At 49.0% G+C, this 25,791-nt stretch overlaps 1 protein-coding gene across 1 annotated transcript in view; it reads left to right on the top strand.

Annotated features, from left to right (window-relative positions):
- Positions 1 to 25,791, top strand: part of LOC121004354 (pancreatic lipase-related protein 2-like) — a 51,233-nt gene that overhangs the window by 5,189 nt on the left and 20,253 nt on the right. The window contains exons 5-7 of the mRNA XM_040436539.1: positions 11,766 to 11,900; positions 12,009 to 12,117; positions 19,581 to 19,700. Coding sequence (XP_040292473.1) covers positions 11,766 to 11,900; positions 12,009 to 12,117; positions 19,581 to 19,700 — 364 coding nt within the window. The remainder of the gene's footprint in view (positions 1 to 11,765; positions 11,901 to 12,008; positions 12,118 to 19,580; positions 19,701 to 25,791) is intronic.

Genomic DNA, 25,791 nt, shown 5'->3' with positions numbered 1-25,791 from the left:
GTTGTCAACCACATGGTGAGGACTGCTGGTATGTTACCTCACATGTGGTTGCCACTGGCAACATGATTGTATTCACAGTATAGCAGCCTGAGCTGTTGCTAGGCAGCTTGCTGTGAAGGGCATGCGGTAGCACCTGGCAACCTCCCCTTGTATGTGTGCACTTTCCTTGTTTGTTGTGCACGAGGTTGTTGTATGTCTGTACTGCGAGACTTTCCTTCACTTGCGGTTGTCCGCGGTTTAGTGTACATGTGGTGGCAGTGTCTCGGCCTTCTGGCTGTTCCCCAGGACATGGTTGCCACGCATGTCGTTGCCGGTGGTAACAGCTGCAGTGTGATACTTGTGTGTGTATTCCCCTTTAAGTGGTTTCACTTCCCTGGTTGGTGTTGGAAGGGTTAATTCCCTCTCCAGTCTGTGTCTGTGTGGGTGTGGCCACTTTGGGCTATTTCGCCTCTGTGGAGACCTGTAGCGGAGGGGTACTCCAGCCTGGTAGTAAGCTGGTCTCTAATACCATCTGCCAGTGAGGGCCACCCTTGTGGTCATAAACCTATGTATGATGTTATTTTATGTTTATGTGGTGTCTGTTATTATTGCAGCTTTGGGTTCCTGGGTGTTTATGTGTGTGTGCTGTGTCCTTTTATGTTTGGGTGTGGACATCAGCTTGTTACCACGGGATCCAGTCAGTGTGTCTGTGGCAGGTAGGTGTGGAAGTGCTTTTCAATCTCCTGCCATATCCATAGGCTGTTTATGTCTCTCGTCCCATGCAGCTTGGCCAGTTTAGACTCCTGTTCGTCCGTATCCAGGAGGAACAGGTTGTCTTATCCAGCTCCTAGCTCAGGGATCTGTCCAGGGCTAGTAGGGAAGCGAGGTTCCTGAGTATGAGCCCTCCTACCATCAGGGTCAGCTCATACATCTAGGAGTCAGGGTCAGATTAGGGATGCGATAGGAGGTGATCTGCTCCCTAATTCTGTTGTCCTGGTCAAGCAGCTTCCACTTAACTTAACATCACACGGATTACAGTTACCCCCACTCTAATCCGTGACAGCTCTATTGTGGTGACCAGGACTTCACACTCTCCCTGCTGTCCTGTGCATAGTGCACACAACAGCAGGGAGGTTACCATGGCAGCCAGGGCTTCAGTAGCGTCCTGGCTGCCATGGTAACCGATAGGAGCCCCAGGATTACACTGCTGGGGCTCCGATCAGAACTCACACTCCCACCAATGAGGGGGAGGGGACCCTGTGGCCACTGCCACCTATGATTTTAATACTGGGGGGTTGAGGGGCGGGCGCACTGATGAGGGGGGGTTGAGGGGCGGGAGCCACCAATGATAATTAACCTTTAATACAGGAGGCGGGTACTGGCAGCAGATCAGCGGCAGTTAAATCCTTAGGTGCCGCACCTGAGGGGTTAACTGCCGTTGATCGCAGCTCCCTGTCAGAGGCAGTGTGTCGGCTATGCGATTCTGCTGCCGGTACCTGCCTCCTGTATTAAAAGTTAAAGACGACCTTTCATGAGCAGGCTACATAGAGCGGCGCCCAGGGATCTCCCTGCACCTACTCTTATTCCTGGGCGCCGCTCCGTTCACCTGCTTTACCCTCATTACCGTCTCCTGCTCCGTATGCTAATTACTACTATCGGAGCCAATGGGCAGGAGATGTCAGCTTCTGTCCTGGGCGTTCCTTCTCCCAGGCTGTGTGACGCTCTGCGCTGCGATTGGACAGCGCTACAGCAGGGAGAAGGAACGCCCAGGAGAGAAGCTGATGCCTCCTCCCCATTGCTCCGATAGTAGTAATTAGCATACGGAGCAGGAGACGGTAATGGGGGTACAGCAGGCGAACAGAGTGACGCCCAGGAATAATAGGAGATCCCGGGGCGCCGCTCTATGTAGCCTGCTAACTTAAAGTCCGGACCCATTCAAAGTCCTGCTATCATTGGTGGTGCAGTGCGCCCGCCCCTCTCTCCCCATTGGTGGCAGCAGTGGCACAGGGGGAGGGAGACACTGCTTTCCTCTCCCTTGTGCTGCTGAGGGAACATGAGCGCGCTGACAGCAGCGCGCTCATGTTCAGAGATACTAGACTGCGTATCGATACCGGGAGAAAAGTATCGATTGGGTATCGAAATTTCGATACCCGCAACAACCCTACTCCAAACTGGTGACAGAGCATGCCCAGTACACATTCCCATAGAAGATTATAGTTTATATGTCACAGCTCATCTCTGCACACTGACCTGTGTGCACTGGTTGCAGAGCATGCCCACTGCACTCTCCTATAGAAGTCAACAGATGATGATCAGGAGGCCACTCTGCAGGAAGTGAAGGAGTGAGAAGTGATCATCATCTAGGCCTCAGTGCATGACCACTACACTCTCTCATACTGGTCAATATGTGATGGAGCAGATCATCCCCCCCTCAAAGCCCTCAATACCTTCCTATAGAAATCAATGGATCGTTCTCAGACTTCATTTGCTGCTGTAAAGCAAATCTCTATGGCTGCTGCACACAGCTTATCACTTAAAACAATGTACATGATAATAAAGAGACCGATTCCAATCAGACATTGTTCTGGAGCATAGTCCAGAAAGGCCGGACGCTGGAGGTAGGCCTGCATGAGGGGTTTTGGGCTCCGGGGCCGAGGAGGGCTGGAAAGGGTTAGGTTAGTGAGGGGGCGGAGTGGCGCGGGGTGGGCGGAGCTTCAAGAGTGGGCGGAGCCAACAGACCGGCGCCGTTTCGGGAGAAGAGGAGCAGGAGAGCGGACATCTCCCTCCCACCCGCCCTGTTGTGGGTGTTCTGTGGGAGGGGATGATGGTGGTGAGTGATGTCGCGGCAGTCGTGGCGGGGGAAGGTCATAGAAGCTGGTGGTCTTGAATGGTGTGAAAAATGGGAGGGCCCCCAGGAGGGGGGCTGGACTCTCATAGTTGGGGCATTTTTGGTTCGTTCAGAGAGGCGTCCATCAGTTGGTGTCTCCGAGCTGGAGTTTTGCGGCTGGAGGCAAGATGGAAGTGCCGGGTTGGCGTGTTTATACATACAGTACAGACCAAAAGTTTGGACACACCTTCTCATTCAAAGAGTTTTCTTTATTTTCATGACTATGAAGGCATCAAAACTATGAATTAACACATGTGGAATTATATACATAACAAACAAGTGTGAAACAACTGAAAATATGTCATATTCTAGGTTCTTCAAAGTACCCACCTTTTGCTTTGATTACTGCTTTGCACACTCTTGGCATTCTCTTGATGAGCTTCAAGAGGTAGTCCCCTGAAATGGTCTTCCAACAGTCTTGAATGAGTTCCCAGAGATGCTTAGCACTTGTTGGCCCTTTTGCCTTCACTCTGCGGTCCAGCTCACCCTAAACCATCTCGATTGGGTTCAGGTCCGGTGACTGTGGAGGCCAGGTCATCTGGCGCAGCAGCCCATCACCCTCCTTCATGGTCAAATAGCCCTTACTTTCAAAGTTTTCCCAATTTTTCGGCTGACTGACTGACCTTCATTTCTTAAAGTATTGATGGCCACTCGTTTTTCTTTACTTAGCTGCTTTTTTCTTGCCATAATACAAATTCTAACAGTCTATTCAGTAGGACTATCAGCTGTGTATCCACCTGACTTCTCCTCAACGCAACTGATGGTCCCAACCCCATTTATAAGGCAAGAAATCCCACTTATTAAACGTGACAGGGCACACCTGTGAAGTGAAGACCATTTCAGGGGACTACCTCTTGAAGCTCATCAAGAGAATGCCAAGAGTGTGCAAAGCAGTAATCAAAGCAAAAGGTGGCTACTTGGAAGAACCTAGAATATGACATATTTTCAGTTGTTTCACACTTGTTTGTTATGTATATAATTCCACATGTGTTAATTCATAGTTTTGATGCCTTCAGTGTGAATCTACAATTTTCATAGTCATGAAAATAAAGAAAACTCTTTGAATGAGAAGGTGTGTCCAAACTTTTGGTCTGTACTGTATATATAAGAGATTTTGGGGCTTCTATGACCTCCCTCGTCAGGGGGTATGGAAAAGTTATTGTTATATATTTATATATGTTATGTATTTATTTATTTATTAATAAACGGCTGCTGTGGCCGATTTAATCCAACTCGGACTCTGTGTGTTCATTTAAGGGGTGTGAGAGGTTGGGGGGGTAGAAAAGGGGGGAGTTTTTATGTGGAGTAAGTAGGCCCCGGGGGAATGCACAATAACCCATTCATGTCCTCCCTGCACCAAGAACCTCTTATATCGTCCTAACCTGGAGCCAAAATAGTCACAGGGTTCAAGTCTATGATGTTTCTGGTATCAGTGCCTGTCATATATGAGAGCCAAGAGCCAGATATCCCGTAGGGGGACTCATGGACACATATAGAGCACCCAGGGGCCACATACAGGACATTGAAGAGCCACATATAGGAATCCAAAAGCAACATATAAGGGATGCAAAAGTCACTTTAAGAAGACATAAGAGTCTCGTAAAAAAGACATAAGAGCCAATTATACAGTAAGGACTTAAAGGCTGTGTACACCTTTGTGGGCATTTTTTTAAATTGCATTTTGCTCATTTTGGGATAGAAATATATTTTTTCATTTGGTCTTTATTAAAAATATTGAGCCTTTCTTTTAAAAAGGGGTTAACTGTTTGTCTAGCTGAGTGAAACCTACTTTCACTTTGTGCCGGTCATCTAATAAACCTTATCTCTGAAGGTGCATTTAGACCAGCAGATGAGCAGCTTCCTTCCCACAGATGGCTTCTCGCTCAGTGGGGGTTAAGCGCTGTATCTGCAATGGGCTTGACAGGGGGCATGGGGTCCCTCCATAGTGTTCTTTGTCGTGACACCAGTTGCATTGAAGCAACAAGGGACAGAGTCCCCTTAGGTAGATGGTGTTGGTGGTACCCAGGTGTAGGAATGCCAGAGTGGTGTAGGGGGAGCCCATAATATCCCTTTAGGTGTGGTTGTGCAGGTGCCACGGTGCTCCTACCTGGATATCCTGGATCCCAGGCGTTGTCGTCCAAAGCAGAGCAAAGGATAGGAGAAATAGTTGGTGCAGGGGATGATAAAATAAATTGAGTCCAGACTTGTATTGAAGTTGATAACAGCTTTACTTGAATAAACTTTTATCAGGAAACAATCTTCCAACTTTGTCTTGGTTACCAGCAGGCTTTGGCATTAATTCTGGCAGGCAAAAACACTCAGCACTGCTACATCTGTTGCACTCTAGCTCTGCTGTACTAACAGGTTTAAATAGGAAACTTTTCCTTTCTGCTGTACTTAGCTTTCTGTAGTTTGACTCTGTCTTTATCTTTATCCAGGGAACTTTCTTCCTGGCTTTTGAAGCTTTCAGTTTTTTCGATTTTGAGTTGTCGAGGAGAAAACCAGGACTCAATATCTTGGTGAAGGATGCAGAGCATTTCCTCCCCTGTGTGACTCCGTTCACCCAGGCAAACGAGGTGCAGAACAGCGTGACACCGCCGTGCCCTGCACATGTGGTATGCTGGAGGAGCTCTGTGAATTGTCCCTGCAGGGGAGGCTGAGGACACAGTGGAGGATGAGGAGGCAGAGGCGGACATTGTTGCTAGGGTTGCCACCCGTACGGGATTGACTCGGACAGTCCGGGTTTGTAATCCTGTGTCCGGGTACAAGCCTTTCTCAGACCCGGACGCAGGAATTATTTTAAACTGCAGTGCAGACTCTGACTTGCTCGCTCACGGTCCTGACAGCTGGTGGTGAGTGAGCGGCGGTGAGCTGTGAGCGGCCGGCACTCCGGGAGCGGCTCGAACCTGAAGAGGACGAGGCCACCGGTCAGGATGGATCAGAAGCTGGAGAGCTGGGGGCTGCGGGTGGTCAGGAGCAGGAGCACGAAGAGGCTGCTGAAGGAGAGCAGCAAACCTTCGCCCCACAGCATGGCGGCCGCACTGGGACTGAGCTGCTCTCACTCTCAGATCAGTCCGGATAACAATGAGACGAGCCGCGGGCCTGCGCTCCTCACGTCCCGGGGGATGAGGGTCACATTACTCTAACTGGGGGTCACTAATGGGGGCATTATTCTTAATGGGTGGCACTAATGGGGGCATTACTCTTACTGGGGGCATTATTCTTACTAGGGGGCACTAATAGGGGGCATTATTCATTCTGGGGTGCACTAATAGGGCCATTACTCTTACTGGGGCACACTAATGGGGGCATTACTATTACTGAGGGGGCATTACTATTACTGGGTGCATTACTATTTCTGGGGGCGCTAATGGGGGGCTTTAATATTCCTGGGGAGCCATAGTATGATAGCGACTTCACACCCCGTGCTAAGACACGCCCCCACAGCCACACCCCTTTGGGGTGTGGCTTAACTTGCCCGGCATTTTTAGTTGCAGGACCAACAGCGTGAGAACGTGGAGGCGGAAGCGGCGTTACCTGGCCAAGTTGCTGGTGTAGCTGTGCAGGAACCACATTCACCCAGTGGGCCGTAAAGGACATATATTGTCCATGACCGTAGTTACAGCTTCACACGTCGGCGCTGCCGTGCACTTTTGCAGACACCGACAGGCTCAAGAACTGGCGCACCTTCTGTTCTACATAGGTGTGCAGGGCTGGTACTGCCTTTTTTACAAAGAAATGAAGGTTTGGGACTCTCCACCTCGGCTCTGCTCAAGCCATAAGTTCTCTGAAAGGTGCAGAGTCCACCACTTGGAAAGGGAGGGACTGCAGCACCAGAAACTTGGACAGGAGCATGTTCAGGTTCTGCGCCATTGAATGAGTGCTGGTACCCTGCTCGACAGAGAACCAGACCACCGTACCAGTGCTCATTTCTAATATAGGGTTGTTGGGCCGAGGTCACTCTAGCAGACAAACGATCCAATCCTCAATAGCCTTCCGGTAGTCCCAGGCAGAGGATGCGTAGGCTGTGACTCCTCGAAGCACCACCAGGTTCAGGCTGTCATAGGTCCCACTCTTACTGGGTGGTGGAGTGGTAATTCCAGCCGCATCCGCCGCGCCAGCAGGCAAGGGAAATGTCTGCGGCCCTCAGGAGGGGCTCGCCGTACCTGAGATCTCTCCGGGCTCGGGTCCATCTTCGGGATCCTCTCCACTCCACACCATGCCGCCCCAGTCCAGCTGACGATGTCGCTGGTGCGCCATCTTTCTCACTCGGGTACTGGTGCAGACCGTAAATGAAGGAGGGGCTTGAGGGGAGGAGCCTTCACTTCCCCCATGCACACCGTAGTCTCGCTTCCTGTAGGCAGGGCTAGAGTTTCCCGCTTTAATTGGGTCATTCCTGAATTTTCCCGCTCTACTTGAGCATGATGAAGCTGTGCCATTACGGGCAAAAATAGCGGATTAACCCTTCGGATGCCGACACACAGCATTTTGTGCCAGTCGCTCCACAAAAAATGCATCAAAGTCATTTTTAAGGCAATTTTGTTTATCCAATAGGCTAATAAGTCCATAGGCACACAGATTGGTACTGTCTGAATCCTGTTCGTGACGCCAAAAATTGCAGCGCGTGGGTGAGACATCAACGAAGGGGTCCCCTTTAAGATGGTTGAGATGAGGGTTTAAAGTTTGTCGTTACGCCAGTTGCATTTCAGCAACGAGGGACTAGGTTCCCCTATGTAGAAGGTGATGGTAGAACCCAGGTGTAGGAATGCCAGAGTAGTATGAGGGTGGCCTAAAAAGTCCCTCTAGGAGGGGCTTTTGCATTTGTCACAGTGCTCCTACCTGGATATCCTGGAACCACAGGCGTTGTCGTCCGCAGCGGTGCAACTAAAATGGATAGGTGATGAAGATGAGGGTGAAATAACTTGAGTCCAGACTTGTGTAAGCCGTGTACCGGGGTGGGCTCCCCAGAATGCGGCGAAGTCACAGACAAGGAAAGCGACACTGACACCAGCTTACTATGCAAGAACAGAAACTTTACTTAGACAACGAGTAATAACATAAGAACAATACAATCATGCATAGAAAACGCTATATCCCCGGACCCACAGTCAACGTGCCTGCCCACTGGACAGGCCTAGCCGATGGCGGACACAGCAGAGCCTGCAAGTCGTGCTGTGCCGCTACAGAGGACACCCCTAGTCGATGGTAAACGCAGCAGAGCCTGCAAGTCAATAACTGCACTGCAGTTCAGTACAGTACAGTACAGCCTAGCAAAACGATCTAATCCTAACTAACTAACTAATGCTAGGCCTAGGCTAGTCTCTGTATCTTCAGGCGCCACACAATATAACAATCAGTAACCAGGTGTACGGACCTGCGTCCGTTCTGGGCCCGAGGATGCAGCCTACCAGGGATGGCCACCAACCTCTTAGCAACCGTGCAGCCTTGCTTGATGATGAGGCATTCTGTCCACACACTGAACTGGTCTTCCTGGGACAACCTCTCTTTCAGAATAGCTGGATTCAGTCAGGGTATAACAGCTACTTTCCTTCTTCTAAATGTGTCCATTAACTGCCAGACATCTGCAAGCCAAGATGGAATCGGATTCAGTCCCTCACAGCACAATCCTTCCACCACCATGCCAGATCAACACTTCCTGGTTCACTCACAGGCAGCAGCATGAGTCAACTGTCTAAAATTAATACAAATAAGTCACAGGGGCCTGATGGGATACACCCAAAGCTATGAAAAGAGCTCAGCGGTGAACTAGCAAAACCATTAACAGATTTATTTAACCAATCACTGGCAACAGGAGTCATCCCAGAAGATTGGAAATTAGCAAATGTTGTGCCCATTCACAAGAAAGGTAGTAGGGAGGAATCGGGCAACTATAGGCCAGTAAGCCTGACATCAATAGTGGGGAAATTAATGGAAACCATACTTAAGGAGAGGATTGTGGATCATCTAAAATCCCATGGATTGAAAGATGAAAAACAGCATGGGTTTACTTCAGGGAGATCATGTCAAACTAATCTTATTGATTTTTTTGATTGGGTGACTAAAATAATAGATGGAGGAGGTGCAGTAGACATCGCTTATCTGGACTTTAGTAAGGCTTTTGATACTGTCCCACATAGAAGGCTTATCAATAAAGTGCAGTCATTGGGCTTGGACTCCCATATTGTTGAATGGATTAGGCAGTGGATGAGGGACAGGCAACAGAGGGTTGTAGTCCATGGAGTATATTCAGACCAAGGTCTTGTTACCAGTGGGGTACCTCAGGGATCTGTTCTGGGACCCATATTGTATAATATCTTTATCAGCGAAATTGCAGAAGGCCTCGATGGTAAGGTGTGTCTTTTTGCTGATGACACAAAGATGTGTAACAGGGTTGATGTTCCTGGAGGAATACACCAAATGGAAAAGGACTTAGGAAAACTAGAGGAATGGTCAAAAATCTGGCAACTAAAATGTAATGTTGATAAGTGCAGGATAATGCACCTGGGGCGTAAAAACCCAAGAGCAGAATATACAATCAGTGATCCAGTCCTAACCTCAGTATCTGAGGAAAGGGATTTAGGGGTCATTATTTCAGAAGACTTAAAGGTAGGCAGACCATGTCATAGAGCAGCAGGAGATGCCAGCAGAATGCTGGGGTGTATAGGGAGAGGCATTACCAGTAGACAGAGGGGGGCGCTCATGCCGCTGTACAGAGCACTAGTGAGACCTCATCTGGAGTATTGTGCTCAGTACTGGAGACCATATCTCCAGAAGGATATCGATACTTTGGAGACAGTTCAGAGAAGAGCTACTAAACTGGTCCATGGATTGCAGGATAAAACTTACCAGGAAAGATTAAAGGACCTTAACATGTATAGCTTGGAAGAAAGACGAGACAGAGGGGAGATGAGAGAAACTGCTAAATACATAAAGGGAATCAAGAAGGTAAAAGAGGAGGGAAGATTTACAAGAAGAAAAACTGCTACAAGAGGACATAGTGTTAAATTAGAGGGGCAAAGGTTTAAAAGTAATATAAGGAAGTATTACTTTCCTGAGAGAGTAGTGGATGCATAGAATAGCCTTCCTGCAGAAGTGGTAGCTGCAAATACAGTGGAGGAGTTTAAGCATGCATGGGATAGGCATAAGGCCATCCTTCATATAAGATAGGGCCGGGGGCTATCCATAGTATTCAGTATATTGGGCAGACTAGATGGGCCAAATGGTTCTTATCTGCCGACACATTCTATGTTTCTATGTTTCTATGTTTCTATGAGTCATCATCTGTTTTGCATATTCAAATCTCAGAGTGTGCTGGCTGTAGCTGGAAAACAGTGGCCTCTAGTGCCCGGAATGCCAAATGACAGTTTAAATACATACATTATGCACAAATAGCTGTTTCACAATCTCACACTTGTATTAACGTTGTAGAAATAAAAATAGATTAGGGCTGAGCACTCACCACCTGGACCATAGAAGACAATATATTAGTAAAACACCTGGGAATTTTATTGATAAAAGACGCATATAAAACCAATTGCATTTCAGCAACGAGGGACAGAGCCCCCCTAAACAGATGGTGTTGGTGGTACCCAGGTGTAGGAATGCCAGAGTGGTGAAACGGTAGCATATAGTGTCCCTTTGGATGTGGCTGTGCACGTGTCATGGTGCTCCTACCTGAATATCCTGGAACCCCAGGTGTTGTTGTCCGAAGCAGTGCAAATAGGGTGAACAGTTGAGGGATTTGTAGAACACATTGAGTCCAGTCTTGTATTGAAGTTGATAACAGCTTTACTTAGGAAATACTCTTCTAACTTTGTCTTGGTCACCAGCAGGCTTTGGCATAAATTCTGGCAGGCAAACAGACTCGGCTATACTGACCTTCACTAACTAAAACTCCTCCCTCTCTAGAGAGGGCTAGAATGGACATAAGGTTCCACTCTAGGCAAACTAGCTCTGCCAAGCTTGCTGCCACCTGCTGGTGAACCAGGCATATTACACTCAAACAGTTATAAAATCAGAAATAGATACACATTATGCAGGACCTGGAAATAAATACACATGATGACATAACATCAACCATAAAATATAGTAGAGGGGTGTAAAAGGTGGTAATGCCACTCTCGGGTGTTACATACATAGCCTTTAAGAGCGGCATATGTAATAGGAGGGCACAAGACCTACAAATAAGGGACCCGAGAGTCACGTAAAGGAGACCCAACAGCCACATAAACAGAGCAAAGAGCTACATAAAGGGATAGAGGAGTCACATATAGAGAACAAAAGAACCACATTTTGGTACCCAAGGTTACATATAGGGGACCCAAGAACCAGATAAAGGGATCGAAGAGCCATATATAGGGATCCAAGAGCCACATAAAGGAGACCCAAGAGTCACATATAGGGTATCTAAGTGCCACATATAGGGGACCCAAAAGCCACATAAAGGAGACCCAAGAGTCACATATAGGGTATCTAAGTGCCACATATAGGGGACCCAAAAGCCACATAAAGGAGACCCAAGAGTCACATATAGGGTATCTATGTGCCACATATAGGGGACCCAAAGGCCACATAAAGGAGACCCAAGAGTCACATATAGGGTATCTATGTGCCACATATAGGGGACCCAAAGGCCACATAAAGGAGACCCAAGAGTCACATATAGGGTATCTATGTGCCACATAAAGGAGACCCAAGACCCTCAAATAATGGAAAATAAGAAACATACAGGGATCATGAGAGCAAAAAATAGGGGTGTGAGAGCTACATCAAATAATAGAAGCGCCACATACATAGGACCCCAGGACTACTGATTGTAGAACTCCTCTATGAGACATATGGGCCCTTAGGTCACATTGGCCCCTGAGCTCCATTTGATTGTTGGCTCTGTTATTTCCAGGCCATGTTACAGGTGGAGGACGTGAACTGTTTCTGCACTGACTGGAGCGGAGGATCTCAGACACTTTACACTCAGGCCGCCAATAACATCCGAGTTGTGGGGGCAGAAGTCGCCTATTTGGTTAACACTCTTCTGGTAATACCCCAGATGGGGATCACTTACTGTAAAAGACAACCTTCTGTGCAGAAATTCATTGTTCAGTCACTAATGTTTCACCTTTTTCATGATTCTTTTATTTTAAAGGAAGCATTTAAATACCCCCTGTCTAAAGTCCACATCATTGGGCACAGTCTGGGGGCACACGCTGCTGGTGAGGCCGGAAAGAGACAACCGGGAATTGGAAGGATAACTGGTGGGTGAGACTTGGTGGGCTGGATGTATGAGGACTGATGTCACAGAGCATGGAGGACAGCTCTTGGTGGCCTGGATGTCGGATGTCTGAGTACTGGTGCGCAAGGAGGTCAGTGCTTGGTGGGCTGGATGTCTGAGGACTGATGTGACTGACTGTGGAAGTCGGATCCTGGTGGGCTGTCTGTCTGAGGACTGATGTAAAGATGGAGGTAAGTTCTTGGTGGGTTGGCTGTCTGAGGACTGATGTGAGGAAGCGTGGAGGTCAGGTCTTGGCGTCCTAGATGTATGAGGACTGATGTGACTGACTGTGGAGGTCAGTTCTTGGTGTGCTGGATGTCGGATGTCTAACTACTGTTGCACCTGAGCAAGGAGGTCAGTTCTTGGTGGGCTAAATGTCTGAGCACTGATGTGACTGAGTATGGAGGTCGTTGCTTGGTGGGCTGGATGCCTGAGGACTAATGTGACTGACTGTGAAGGTCAAGTCTTGATAGGCTGTCTGTCTGAGGACTGATGTGAAGTAAGCATAGAGGTCAGGTCTTGGTGGGCTGGATGTCTGAGAACTGGCATGACTGAGCACAGAGGTCAGTTCTTGGTGGGCTGGATGTCTGAAAACTGGCGTGACTCAGCACAGAGGTCAGTTCTTGGTGGGCTGGATATCAGATGTCTGAGGACTGATGCGACTGAGCAAAGAGGTAAGTTCTTGGTGGGCTGTCTGTCTGAGGACTGCAGTGAGTAAGCATGGACGTCAGGTCTTGGTGTCCTGGATGTCTGAGAACTCGCGTGATTGAGCACAGACGTCAGTTCTTGGTGGACTGGATGTCTGAGCACTGATCTGACTGTCTGTGGAGGTCAGTTCTTGGTGGGCTGGATGTCTGAGAACTGGCGTGACTCAGCACAGAGGTCAGTTCTTGGTGGGCTGGATATCAGATGTCTGAGGACTGATGCGACTGAGCAAAGAGGTAAGTTCTTGGTGGGCTGGATATCAGATGTCTGAGGACTGATGCGACTGAGCAAAGAGGTAAGTTCTTGGTGGACTGGATGTCTGAGCACTGATCTGACTGTCTGTGGAGGTCAGTTCTTGGTGGGCTGGATGTCTGAGAACTGACGTGACTCAGCACAGAGGTCAGTTCTTGGTGGGCTGGATATCAGATGTCTGAGGACTGATGCGACTGAGCAAAGAGGTAAGTTCTTGGTGGGCTGTCTGTCTGAGGACTGCAGTGAGTAAGCATGGACATCAGGTCTTGGTGTCCTGGATGTCTGAGAACTCGCGTGATTGAGCACAGACGTCAGTTCTTGGTGGACTGGATGTCTGAGCACTGATCTGACTGTCTGTGGAGGTCAGTTCTTGGTGGGCTGGATGTCTGAGAACTGGCGTGACTCAGCACAGAGGTCAGTTCTTGGTGGGCTGGATATCAGATGTCTGAGGACTGATGCGACTGAGCAAAGAGGTAAGTTCTTGGTGGGCTGGATATCAGATGTCTGAGGACTGATGCGACTGAGCAAAGAGGTAAGTTCTTGGTGGACTGGATGTCTGAGCACTGATCTGACTGTCTGTGGAGGTCAGTTCTTGGTGGGCTGGATGTCTGAGAACTGGCGTGACTCAGCACAGAGGTCAGTTCTTGGTGGGCTGGATATCAGATGTCTGAGGACTGATGCGACTGAGCAAAGAGGTAAGTTCTTGGTGGGCTGGATATCAGATGTCTGAGGACTGATGCGACTGAGCAAAGAGGTAAGTTCTTGGTGGGCTGTCTGTCTGAGGACTGCTGTGAGTAAGCATGGACGTCAGGTCTTGGTGTCCTGGATGTCTGAGAACTGGCGTGATTGAGCACAGACGTCAGTTCTTGGTGGACTGGATGTCTGAGCACTGATGTGACTGTCTGTGGAGGTCAGTTCTTGGTGGGCTGGATGTCTGAGCACTGATCTGACTGTCTGTGGAGGTCAGTTCTTGGTGGGCTGGATGTCTGAGAACTGATGTGACTGTCTGTGGAGGTCAGTTCTTGGTGGGCTGGATGTCTGAGCACTGATCTGACTGTCTGTGGAGGTCAGTTCTTGGTGGGCTGGATGTCTGAGCACTGATCTGACTGTCTGTGGAGGTCAGTTCTTGGTGGGCTGGATGTCTGAGCACTGATCTGACTGTCTGTGGAGGTCAGTTCTTGGTGGGCTGGATATCAGATGTCTGAGAACTGGTGTGACTGAGCCAGGAGGTCAGTTCTTGGTGGACTGGTTGTTTGAGATCTGGTGTGACTGGTGGCGATCTCACACATAAAAGAGGGAAAAATACAATGGTAAACTGATGGAAAATCTATGGATAAGGCCCCAAAAAGACCATGGTTCCTATGAGGCCCTTTGTCCCTATGGCAAAAGTGCCTCCGCTCAGAAAAGTGTTGACATGAGAAATTTTACCTGGAATAATGTGAAAAAAATTATTTAAATAAACCCAGGTATTTCCCCAACTTAAGAGGTTTTATTAAAAGTCTTCAATAGAGATGGCCTTGCGGTTCGCCCGGCGGTCAGGGCCAGAATAGCCCCCCCTGTAGGGCAATATCAGGGACAGTTCTTTGCCCTCCCCGTCCTTCAATACCACATTATCATCTAGCCCAGGGATGGATGGTTTTTGCTTTCCGTCCGGGATTCATTGATGTGCACTGGAACCCCCCGGATTGTGGTCGGACATATGGTTTCTGATTTGGTGCCGCCGAGACCTTGTTATTGCCGACCACATCTACGCTTCTTGCTTAAGTTTAATAATTTTATTTATTTTCATTTTGAGGGATATCTTTTCCATTCACACATTCGCAAAATGGGTCCGCATCCACTCCGCAATTTTGCAGAAGCGGTGCAGAACCATTAATTTTCAATGGGGCCGGAATGTGCTGTCCACATCCGCATTTGCGGATCCGCACTTCCCCATCCGTGCTTCCGTTTCAGCAAAAAAAATAGAACATGTCCTATTCTTGTCCGTAATTGCAGACAAGATTAGGCATTTTCTATTATAGTGCCGGCGATGTGCGGTCTGCAAATTGCGGAATGCACATTGCCGTGTCCGTGTTTTGCGGATCCGCAAAACACTTACGGACGTGTGAATGGACCCTCATAGTAACATTATTAAAGGTTACGTTTTATCTTCATGTATATTCTGATGGATTGCCTTCCGTGTACAATGTTATAATATACTTTCTATGTTAGACAGTACATTATAGCGCACTTGTATTGTGCGGCAGTCGTGTGCGGTTCTGCTGCGATACTGCAGGTATATAGCGGGACAAGCGTTACTGGGACAAATCATTTCTACTGGTGTGATATACCAGTCGCCCCCCAAAAAAACAGATTAAAGCGGGGTGTTATATACCAATATACTTTCTTTATAGTGCATTTGGGTACTGCATAGTATTATGCATTGAAAAAAATAATGATTGGAGATCGCAAATTGGAATAATCCATCTGGTGCCACTGTCCGTGTTGTGGGACTATTTGTGCACTTCTAGTAAGTATTTCTTGGCTGCAAATATGACCTGGAGGTTTTTCAGGTTCGCCTGCCATTAAAATGAATGGGACCCACTGCGAACTTGCAGTTCGCGAACATTTGATCGCGTTCGCACGATCGAGTTCACGAACCTCCCCGGCAGATGTTTGTCCTTTACTAGTCTTCAAGTCATGTGCAAATGTCATGAGAGAAATGAATAAGATCTGAGTGTCTGAGGACATGTGTAACACCCCCGAGTGGTGTTGCCATTCCTACACCCTGCTACTGTCTTTAATGGTCTAACATAAAGTCATCTATGCCTTATGTTCCAGGTCCTCTGCATAATGTGCATCTATAATAATGTTTGCAACTGTTTATAACATGTTATATACCTGGTTCACCAGCAGGTGGCAAATATGGCAGAGCTATATTTAGAGAGAATGGAACTCTCCATTCCATTCTAACCCCCCTCTGTAAGGAAGTGGGCTAGTCCGACTTCCTAAAGGAAGGTTGGGGACTAGTGTTGATCATCGTGATGCTCGGCACATGTTCGGCCGAATACCGCATGTGCTTGAACGCAATGCTCGAGTCTCCTCCTCGCACGTTTCTAAAGGTGCAGGTAAGTGCTGCCCTCACTGTAATTCCGTAGCCATGTTGGTTACTGGCATTACAGTGATTGGCTGGCCGATACACGTCATCATGTGCTATATAGAACCCAATCATGCACGTGCAGCAGCAGTCAGACATCAGCCGGTAGCTGGAAGCAGTGTAGCACTGCAGTGGGGAAGCGGCAACAGGCCGTGCTGAAGCGGATCTGCCTAGGTGACAAACAGCACACCGCCGCAGAGCTGTGGCCGGGGATAAGGGACCAGACTGAGCAGTGGCTCTCGCCACTCAACCTAGAACCAGGCATGGTTATGTCTGATAATGGCCGTAACTTGGTGGCGGCTTTGGAGGTCGGCAAGCTTAGACACATCCAATGCCTAGCCCACGCGTTCAACTTAGTGGTTCAGCGGTTTCTCAAAACCTACCCCAATTTGCCTGAGCTACTGGTGAAGGTGCGCCACGTGTGTGCACATTTCCGCAAGTCATTGACAGCTTCAGCCGGTCTGTCAACGCTGCAGCAGCGCTTACAATTGCCAGCTCACCGACTGTTGTGCGACGTGAGCACAGACTCCACGTTCCACATGTTGGCCAGGCTTTGTGGGCAGCAGAAGGCAGTAGTGGAATACCAGCTGCACCATGGTTGTCGCCTCTCCAGTCTGCCTCCGCTCTTCACTAGCGAGGAGTGGGCATGGATGTCTGACCTCTGAGGTTTTACCAACTTTGAGGAATCAACACAGATGGTGAGCGGCGATAACGCTATTATCCGTGTCACCATCCCACTTCTGTGTCTACTCAAACGCTCGCTGCTCACAATTAAGGACGACGCTCTGAATGTGGAAGAGTCGGAAATAGGGAGAACATTACACAGGGTGATAGCCAGACCACCCTCTGCCCGTCTTCTCGGTGCAAGAGTGATCCTCCTGATGACGACAGCGAAGTCTCGCCTACTGGTACTCTGGCACATATGGCTGACTTCATGTTAGGCTGCCTTTCCAGCGACCCGCACGTTTTTACGCATTTTAGACAACATCGATTACTGGTTGTTCACCCTTCTCGACCCCCACTACAAAGAGAACTTCTCATCTCTCATTCCTGTGGTGGAGAGGACGAGCAAAACGGTGCAATACCAGAAGGTCCTTGTGGAAAAATTGCTCCAAAATTTTCCATCTGACAACGCTGGCGGCAGAGTCCATAGTTCCTTGGGCAACCGAGGAGGGGAGACAAGGGGAACACACAGCAGTTCCAACAGAGGCAGGGAAACACTCTCCAAGGCCTGGGACAGCTTCATGACACCCCGCCAGCACCCTCACCCTGATGCACGGTCTAGTGTCACAAGGAGGGAAATATTTTGGAAGATGGTGAAGGAGTACATAGCAGACCGTGTCAGCGTCCTCAGTGATCCCTCAGTGCCTTACAACTACTGGGTGTCCAAGCTGGACACGTGGCACAAACTCTACGCCTTGGAGGAGCTGGCCTGCCCTGCCGCCAGCGCTTTGTCTGAGCGGGTATTTAGTGCTGCTGTGGGCATAATAACTGATAAGAGTATCCGCCTGTCAACTGAAAATGCTGACAGGTTGACTCATATAAAAATGAACAAGGCCTGGATTGCCCCTGACTTCTCTACTCCACCAGAGGAAAGCGGCTGAACATGAAGACACTTTACATGTGTTGTTTATAATGTACTGAATACACTCTCTCCCCCCCTCCCTCGTCACTCTCTTCTCCCCCCCTCGTTACTCTCTTCCCCCCCTCCCTCCCTCGTCACTCTCTTCTCCCCCCTCCCTCCCTTGTCACTCTCATTCCCCCCCCACTCCCTTGTCACTCTCATTCCCCCCCCTCCTTTGTCACTCTTATCCCCCCCCACTCCCTTGTCACTCTCATTCCCCCCCCTCCTTTGTCACTCTTATCCCCCCCCACTCCCTTGTCACTCTCATTCTCCCCCACTCCCTTGTCACTCTCATTCCCCCCCACTCCCTTGTCACTCTTATCCCCCCCCTCCTTTGTCACTCTTATTCCCCCCACCTCTAGTGTAGCGTGGCCGAGCTCTGTACGGTCCGCGGTACAGGAGCACTTGTTTCCTGTACCCGGCCGGACTAACAGGAAGTGCACACTTAGTGTGCACTTCCTGTCAGTCCGGCCGGGTACAGGAAACAAAGCTCCTGTACCGCGGACCAAACAGAGCTCGGCCACGCTACATTAGAGGCGCTTCCCTCCTGTCAGTCCCTCTCTTCAGGCTGAACCCAGGTGGTGCGCAATCATAGACGCAGACGCGCCAGTCCGGGCAGTGCGGCAGCCGCCCGGTGCGGGGGAGGGCCCGCCGCCGTACTTAAAAAAAATAACTTGCGGCAGGACCGGCCCGGCCGCCACTTAACCAACGCTTTTTTTTTTAACTGCACGGGGCCAGCGCCCCCTGCTAAATTGCGCCCTAGGCGGCTGCCTAGGTCGCCTTACAGGTGGCGCCGGCCCTGGTGGCGTACTACTCGGACAACATCGTTCCCAGCAGTGGCCTAGGAGTCCAAGATGCATCCAGACATCCTCCCCATGCTGTTCCCGAACCATTTCGGCGGTGTTTCCATCAATTTCTGACCTTTTCCTATGAACAAGGCACCCTCCCCTCTTCACAGCAGGGACTGCCTGGTTTTATGCTCGGGTTCTCCCATTGACTTCCATTGAGCGTGGGTGCTCAGTAGAGCATCCCTATGTGTTCGGCACAAGCACTAGTGTGGACCAGTTAGTTCCAGTCTAGTTTACCCCCAGCTAGGGGAAGGGTGTGCAGGGGCACGTCTCTGCTGGACGAGCCCACGCCAGCCAGAGCACCTTAAGCTCTGCTGCCATGGAGGCCAAAGCTTGAAGCCTCAGGAGACAGGAAGAAAGTTCCCTGGCAGAACCTAGAGTCAGACTACAAAGTGAAGTGCAGCCAGCCTGTCAGTACAGCAGAGTCAAAGAGAAAGAGATGTAGCATAGTGGAGTTTGCCTGCCAGTTTCATGCTAAAGCCTGCTGGAACCAAGGAAAAGGCTGTAAACCTTTCTGGAGAAAGTTTATGCGAAGTAAAGCTGCCATTGAACTTCATCTCAAGGTCTGGACTCAGGTTATTCTTTTATCCCTCAAGTATTCCCCCTATTTATTGCTTCGCAGCCAAAGCCTAGGGTCCAGCGGTATCCAGGTAGGAGCACCTTCACACACAATAAGAGACATTTAGGCTGCACTACACCACTCGGCATTCCTACTAAACCTGGGACGCGATATAGAGGACCCTGGGCGGAGGCGGCCCGTTGCACATGATCATCAGTGGCCGTGATTGAGAGCCTCACCTCCTGAGTGTATAGCGACTTCATGTATGACACATGCAAAAGATGTTATAATGACCCACTAATGTCTACCCTCCTGCACACAGGACTGGATCCTGCTCAGCCGTACTTTCAGGACACCCCACCTGAGGTCAGACTGGATCCTTCTGATGCTATTCTCGTGGATGCTATTCACACAGATATAACGTCAACTATACTCAACCTAGGTACCATTAAAAAAAATGACTCATAATGAGCGCAGCTCTCGAGTGAAATATACTATGTATATTAGGATCAGTACAGAGTAATGTCCAGTACAGGATAAGTAATGTATGTACACAGTGACTGCACCAGCAGAATAGAGAGTGCAGCTCTGGAGTATAATACAGGATGTAACTCAGGATCAGTACAGGATAAGTAATGTATGTACACAGTGACTGCACCAGCAGAATAGTGAGTGCAGCTCTGGAGTATAATACAGGATGTAACTCAGGATCAGTACAGGATAAGTAATGTATGTATACAGTGACTGCACCAGCAGAATAGTGAGTGCAGCTCTGGAGTATAATACAGGATGTAATTCAGGATCAGTACAGAGGAAGTAATGTATGTACACAGTGACTGCACCAGCAGAATAGTGAGTGCAGCTCTGAAGTATAATACAGGATGTAACTCAGGATCAGTACAGGATAAGTAATGTATGTACACAGTGACTGCACCAGCAGAATAGTGGGTGCAGCTCTGGAGTATAATACAGGATGTAACTCAGGATCAGTACAGGATAAGTAATGTATGTACACAGTGACTGCACCAGCAGAATAGTGAGTGCAGCTCTGGAGTATAATACATGATGTAACTCAGGATCAGTACAGGATAAGTAATGTATGCACACAGTGACTGCACCAGCAGAATAGTGAGTGCAGCTCTGGGGTATAATACAGGATGTAACTCAGGATCAGTACAGGATAAGTAATGTATGAACACAGTGACTGCACCAGCAGAATAGTGAGTGCAGCTCTGGAGTATAATACAGGATGTAACTCAGGATCAGTACAGGATAAGTAATGTATGTACACAGTGACTGCACCAACAGAATAGTGAGTGCAGCTCTGGAGTATAATACAGGATGTAACTCAGGATCAGTACAGGATAAGTAATGTATGTACACAGTGACTGCACCAGCAGAATAGTGAGTGCAGCTCTGGAGTATAATGCAGGATGTAACTCAGGGTCAGTACAGGATAAGTAATATATGTACACAGTGACTGCACCAGCAGAATAGTGAGTGCAGCTCTGGAGTATAATACAGGATGTAACTCAGGATCAGTACAGGATAAGTAATGTATGTACACAGTGACTGCACCAGCAGAATAGTGAGTGCAGCTCTGGGGTATAATACAGGATGTAACTCAGGATCAGTACAGGATAAGTAATGTATGTACACAGTGACTGCACCAGCAGAATAGTGAGTGCAGCTCTGGAGTATAATACAGGATGTAACTCAGGATCAGTACAGGATAAGTAATGTATATACACAGTGACTGCACCAGCAGAATAGTGAGTGCAGCTCTGGAGTATAATACCGGATGTAACTCAGGATCAGTACAGGATAAGTAATGTATGTACACAGTGACTGCACCAGCAGAATAGTGAGTGCAGCTCTGGAGTGTAATACAGGATGTAACTCAGGATCAGTACAGGATAAGTAATGTATGTACACAGTGACTGCACCGGCAGAATAGTGAGTGCAGCTCTGGAGTATAATACAGGATGTAACTCAGGATCAGTACAGGATAAGTAATGTATGTACACAGTGACTGCACCAGCAGAATAGTGAGTGCAGCTCTGGAGTATAATACAGGATGTAACTCAGGATCAGTACAGGATAAGTAATGTATGTACACAGTGACTGCTCCAGCAGAATAGTGAGTGCAGCTCTGGATTATAATGCAGGATGTAACTCAGGATCAGTACAGGATACTTGATGTGATGTTTTTTCCCAGCATTCACAGATAATAAGATGGGGCTGGAGGATAGTATTCTGCTATTGGTTGATTTTTTGGTTGAATTTCATCCAGGACTCAGATTTCTCTACAAAATGAATGTGATCTTGTACCATCGGGGTTGGACTGATGCTCCGGTGGGACCAGACCATGCTCTGACAATAATGAAACCCTAATAAAACAGGGTCTTTAAAGGCTATGGACACCTTTGTGGACATTTTTTATTTATTATTATTGCATTGTACTTATTTTGAGCTAAAAATACATATTTTTAATTTGGTCTTTATTATTATTCTGGAATCTGAAATCCTTTTTTGTGTACAGAGCTGAGATACTGTAGTAGCTGCCTGTGGATTTTCTGTCTTTTCCGTCATCTAGGGAGCAGACGGACTCCTTATCTCTGCTCTCTGACATTATAAGCACTAATCAAAGTTCAATCCTTCTCTTATTGATAAGATTTTGGCTTAGATGAGTGTTTATGACTTCTTAAGCTACATGCACAAAACTGTCATTTTTAACGGACGTTAATTTCACTGACGCCTTTTTGAGAAACAGACGTAAAAAATGGACCCATTCAATTGTATGGGGGCAGTTTGTCAGTGAAAAACAGACAAGATAGAACATGTTCTATTTTTTTACGTTCTTTTTTACTGACCTCCGTGTGAATAACCCCATAGACTGCCGCTGGTCTGAAAACAGACTTGTGATGGCCGTTAAAACAAAAATGTACATCACATGTCTGTTTTCCACTGTCATGTGCATGTAGCCAAGTCTTTAGAGTACAGGGATATGGCACAATGTGAAAGTGAAAGCACCAGTCACACAGAATAACAGTTAACCCTTTGTGACAGAACGGATCAATGTTTTTAATAAGGGCCAATTAAAAATATGATTTTTAGCCAAAAATGAGTGAAATGCAATCATAAACAAAAATTTCCTCCAAACGAGTACATAGCCTTTAACTTCCTACATGGACAGAGGGAGGGCCCACAGAATAATTCCCTCTGGTGGGCCCAAGAGACTTCAGTCCGATGTGAACCACATATGTTCCACATACATCTATTGGGGAGCTGTGCAGATGGAAGGCCAGTCGAGGCATCAGTCAGGCATTTACAATGCATTTGGAAAGTCTTCAGACCCTTTCACTTTTTTCACATTTTGCGGGAAAAAAAAAAAAATCCAGTTTCCCCATCAATCTGCATTAAGTATCCTATAATGAAAAGTGAAAACAGAATTTTCAATTTTTTTGTAAAGGAATCAAAATGGAAAAAGGAAAATTTGGCCTGGACAAAACTATTCAGCCTCTTTGCTGTGACGCTTGACATTTCGGTCTGTAGCCTCGCATTTCTCCTGATCATCTCTCAGATGTTCTACACCTTGATTGGAGTCACCTGTGGTACATTCAGGTGATTGGACATGATTTGAAACACAGACCGGTCTATATAAGATCTCACAGCTGACAATGCATCAGAGTAAAAACCAAACCATGAGGAGCAGAGAACTGCCTGTGGAGCTCAGAGACAGGATTGTGCGGAGGCTCAGATCTGGAGAAGGGACAAAGCCTTTCTGCTGCCCTGAGAGTTCCCAGGAGCACAGATCACCCAGGACTCGTCCTAGAGCTGCCGTCCCCCAAACGGAGTAATCGGGGGAGAAGGGCCTTGGTAAGAGAGGAGACCAAGAACCCAATGGTCCCTCTGGCCGAGCTCCAGAGATCCTGTGTGCAGATGGGAGAAACTTCCAGAAGGTCGACCATCACTGCAGCCTCCACCAATCTGGGCTTTATGGCAGAGAAAGAAGCCTCTCTTCAGTAATGTCTGGAGGAGAACCGGCGCCGCTCATCTCCTGCCCAATACCATCCCTACAGTGAAGCATGGTGGTGGCAGCATCATGTCTGGAGGAAACCAGGCGCCGCTCATCACCTGCCCAATGCCATCCGTACAGTGAAGCATTGTGGGGGCAGCATCATGTCTGGAGGAAACCAGGCGCCGCTCATCACCTGCCCAATACCCTCTGTACAGTGAAGCATTGTGGGGCAGCATCATGTCTGGAGGAGACCAGGCGCCGCTCATCACCTGCCCTATACCATCCCTACAGTGAAGCATGGTGGTGGCAGCATCATGTCTGGAGGAGACCAGGCGCCGCTCATCACCTGCCCAATACCATCCCTACAGTGAAGCATGGTGGTGGCAGCATCATGTCTGGAGGAGACCAGGCGCCGCTCATCACCTGCCCAATACCCTCCATACAGTGAAGCATGGTGGTGGCAGCATCATGTCTGGAGGAGACCAGGCGCCGCTCATCACCTGCCCAATACCATCCGTACAGTGAAGCATGGTGGGGGCAGCATCATGTCTGGAGGAGACCAGGCGCCGCTCATCACCTGCCCAATACCATCCCTACAGTGAAGCATGGTGGGGGCAGCATCATGTCTGGAGGAGACCAGGCGCCGCTCATCACCTGCCCAATACCATCCCTACAGTGAAGCTTGGTGGGTGAAGCATCATGTCTGGAGGAGACCAGGCGCCGCTCATCACGTGCCCAATACCATCTGTACAGTGAAGCATGGTGGTGGCAGCATCATGTCTGGGGGAGACCAGGCGCCGCTCATCACCTGCCCAATACCATCCCTACAGTGAAGCATGGTGGTGGCAGCATCATGTCTGGGGGAGACCAGGCGCCGCTCATCACCTGCCCAATACCATCTCTACAGTGAAGCATGGTGGGGGAAGCATCATGTCTGGAGGAGACCAGGCGCCGCTCATCACCTGCCCAATACCATCTGTACAGTGAAGCATGGTGGTGGCAGCATCATGTCTGGGGGAGACCAGGCGCCGCTCATCACCTGCCCAATACCATCCGTACAGTGAAGCATGGTGGTGGCAGCATCATGTCTGGAGGAGACCAGGCGCCGCTCATCACCTGCCCAATACCATCCCTACAGTGAAGCATGGTGGGGGAAGCATCATGTCTGGAGGAGACCAGGCGCCGCTCATCACCTGCCCAATACCATCTGTACAGTGAAGCATGGTGGTGGCAGCATCATGTCTGGGGGAGACCAGGCGCCGCTCATCACCTGCCCAATACCATCCGTACAGTGAAGCATGGTGGGGGCAGCATAATGTCTGGAGGAGACCAGGCGCCGCTCATCACCTGCCCAATACCATCCCTACAGTGAAGCATGGTGGGGGAAGCATCATGTCTGGAGGAGACCAGGCGCCGCTCATCACCTGACCAACACCATCCCTACAGTGAAGCATGGTGGGGTCAGCATCATGTCTGGAGGAGACCAGGCGCCGCTCATCACCTGCCCAATACCATCCGTACAGTGAAGCATGGTGGGGGCAGCATCATGTCTGGAGGAGGCCAGGCGCCGCTCATCACCTGCCCAATACCATCCCTACAGTGAAGCATGGTGGCAGCATCATGTCTGGAGGAGACCAGGCGCCGCTCATCACCTGCCCAATACCATCCGTACAGTGAAGCATGGTGGTGGCAGCATCATGTCTGGAGGAGACCAGGCGCCGCTCATCACCTGTCCAATACCCTCCGTACAGTGAAGCATGGTGGTGGCAGCATCATGTCTGGAGGAGACCAGGCGCCGCTCATCACCTGCCCAATAACATCCTTACAGTGAAGCATGGTGGTGGCAGCATCATGTCTGGAGGAGACCAGGCGCCGCTCATCACCTGCCCAATAACATCCCTACAGTGAAGCATGGTGGGGGCAGCATCATGTCTGGAGGAGACCAGGCGCCGCTCATCACCTGCCCAATACCATCCCTACAGTGAAGCATGGTGGAGGCAGCATCATGTCTGGAGGAGACCAGGCGCCGCTCATCTCCTGCCCAATACCCTCCCTACAGTGAAGCATGGTGGGGGCAGCATCATGTCTGGAGGAGACCAGGCGCCGCTCATCTCCTGCCCAATACCCTCCCTACAGTGAAGCACGGTGGCGCCAGCATCATGTCTGGAGAACAATGGCCCTAAGCACACAGCCAGGATGACTCTGGGAATGTCCTTGAGGGGCCCAACCAGAGCCCTGAACCCTATGGAACATCTCTGGAGAGACCTGAAAATGGTTGTCCACTGACAGCCCCATCCAACCTGACAGAGCAGGAGAGGATCTGCAGACAAGAAATGACGAAAATCCACAAATCCAGGTGTAAACCTCGTGGCATCATCTCCAAGACTGGAGGCTGAAGACTTATTCCAATGTGAGATGTCAGTTTCTCCTTCTCAGTAAATCAGTAAAGATTTCTCACCTTCTCCTCACTTTCTCATTCTGTGGACTGAGGACAGAATGATGGGGGAACTGA

This window comes from Bufo bufo, chromosome 6 (assembly GCF_905171765.1).
Source record: "Bufo bufo chromosome 6, aBufBuf1.1, whole genome shotgun sequence".
Classification (NCBI taxonomy): domain Eukaryota; kingdom Metazoa; phylum Chordata; class Amphibia; order Anura; family Bufonidae; genus Bufo; species Bufo bufo.
Note: the sequence above shows the minus strand (reverse complement) of the source record. Positions and strands in the feature narration are given on the sequence as shown.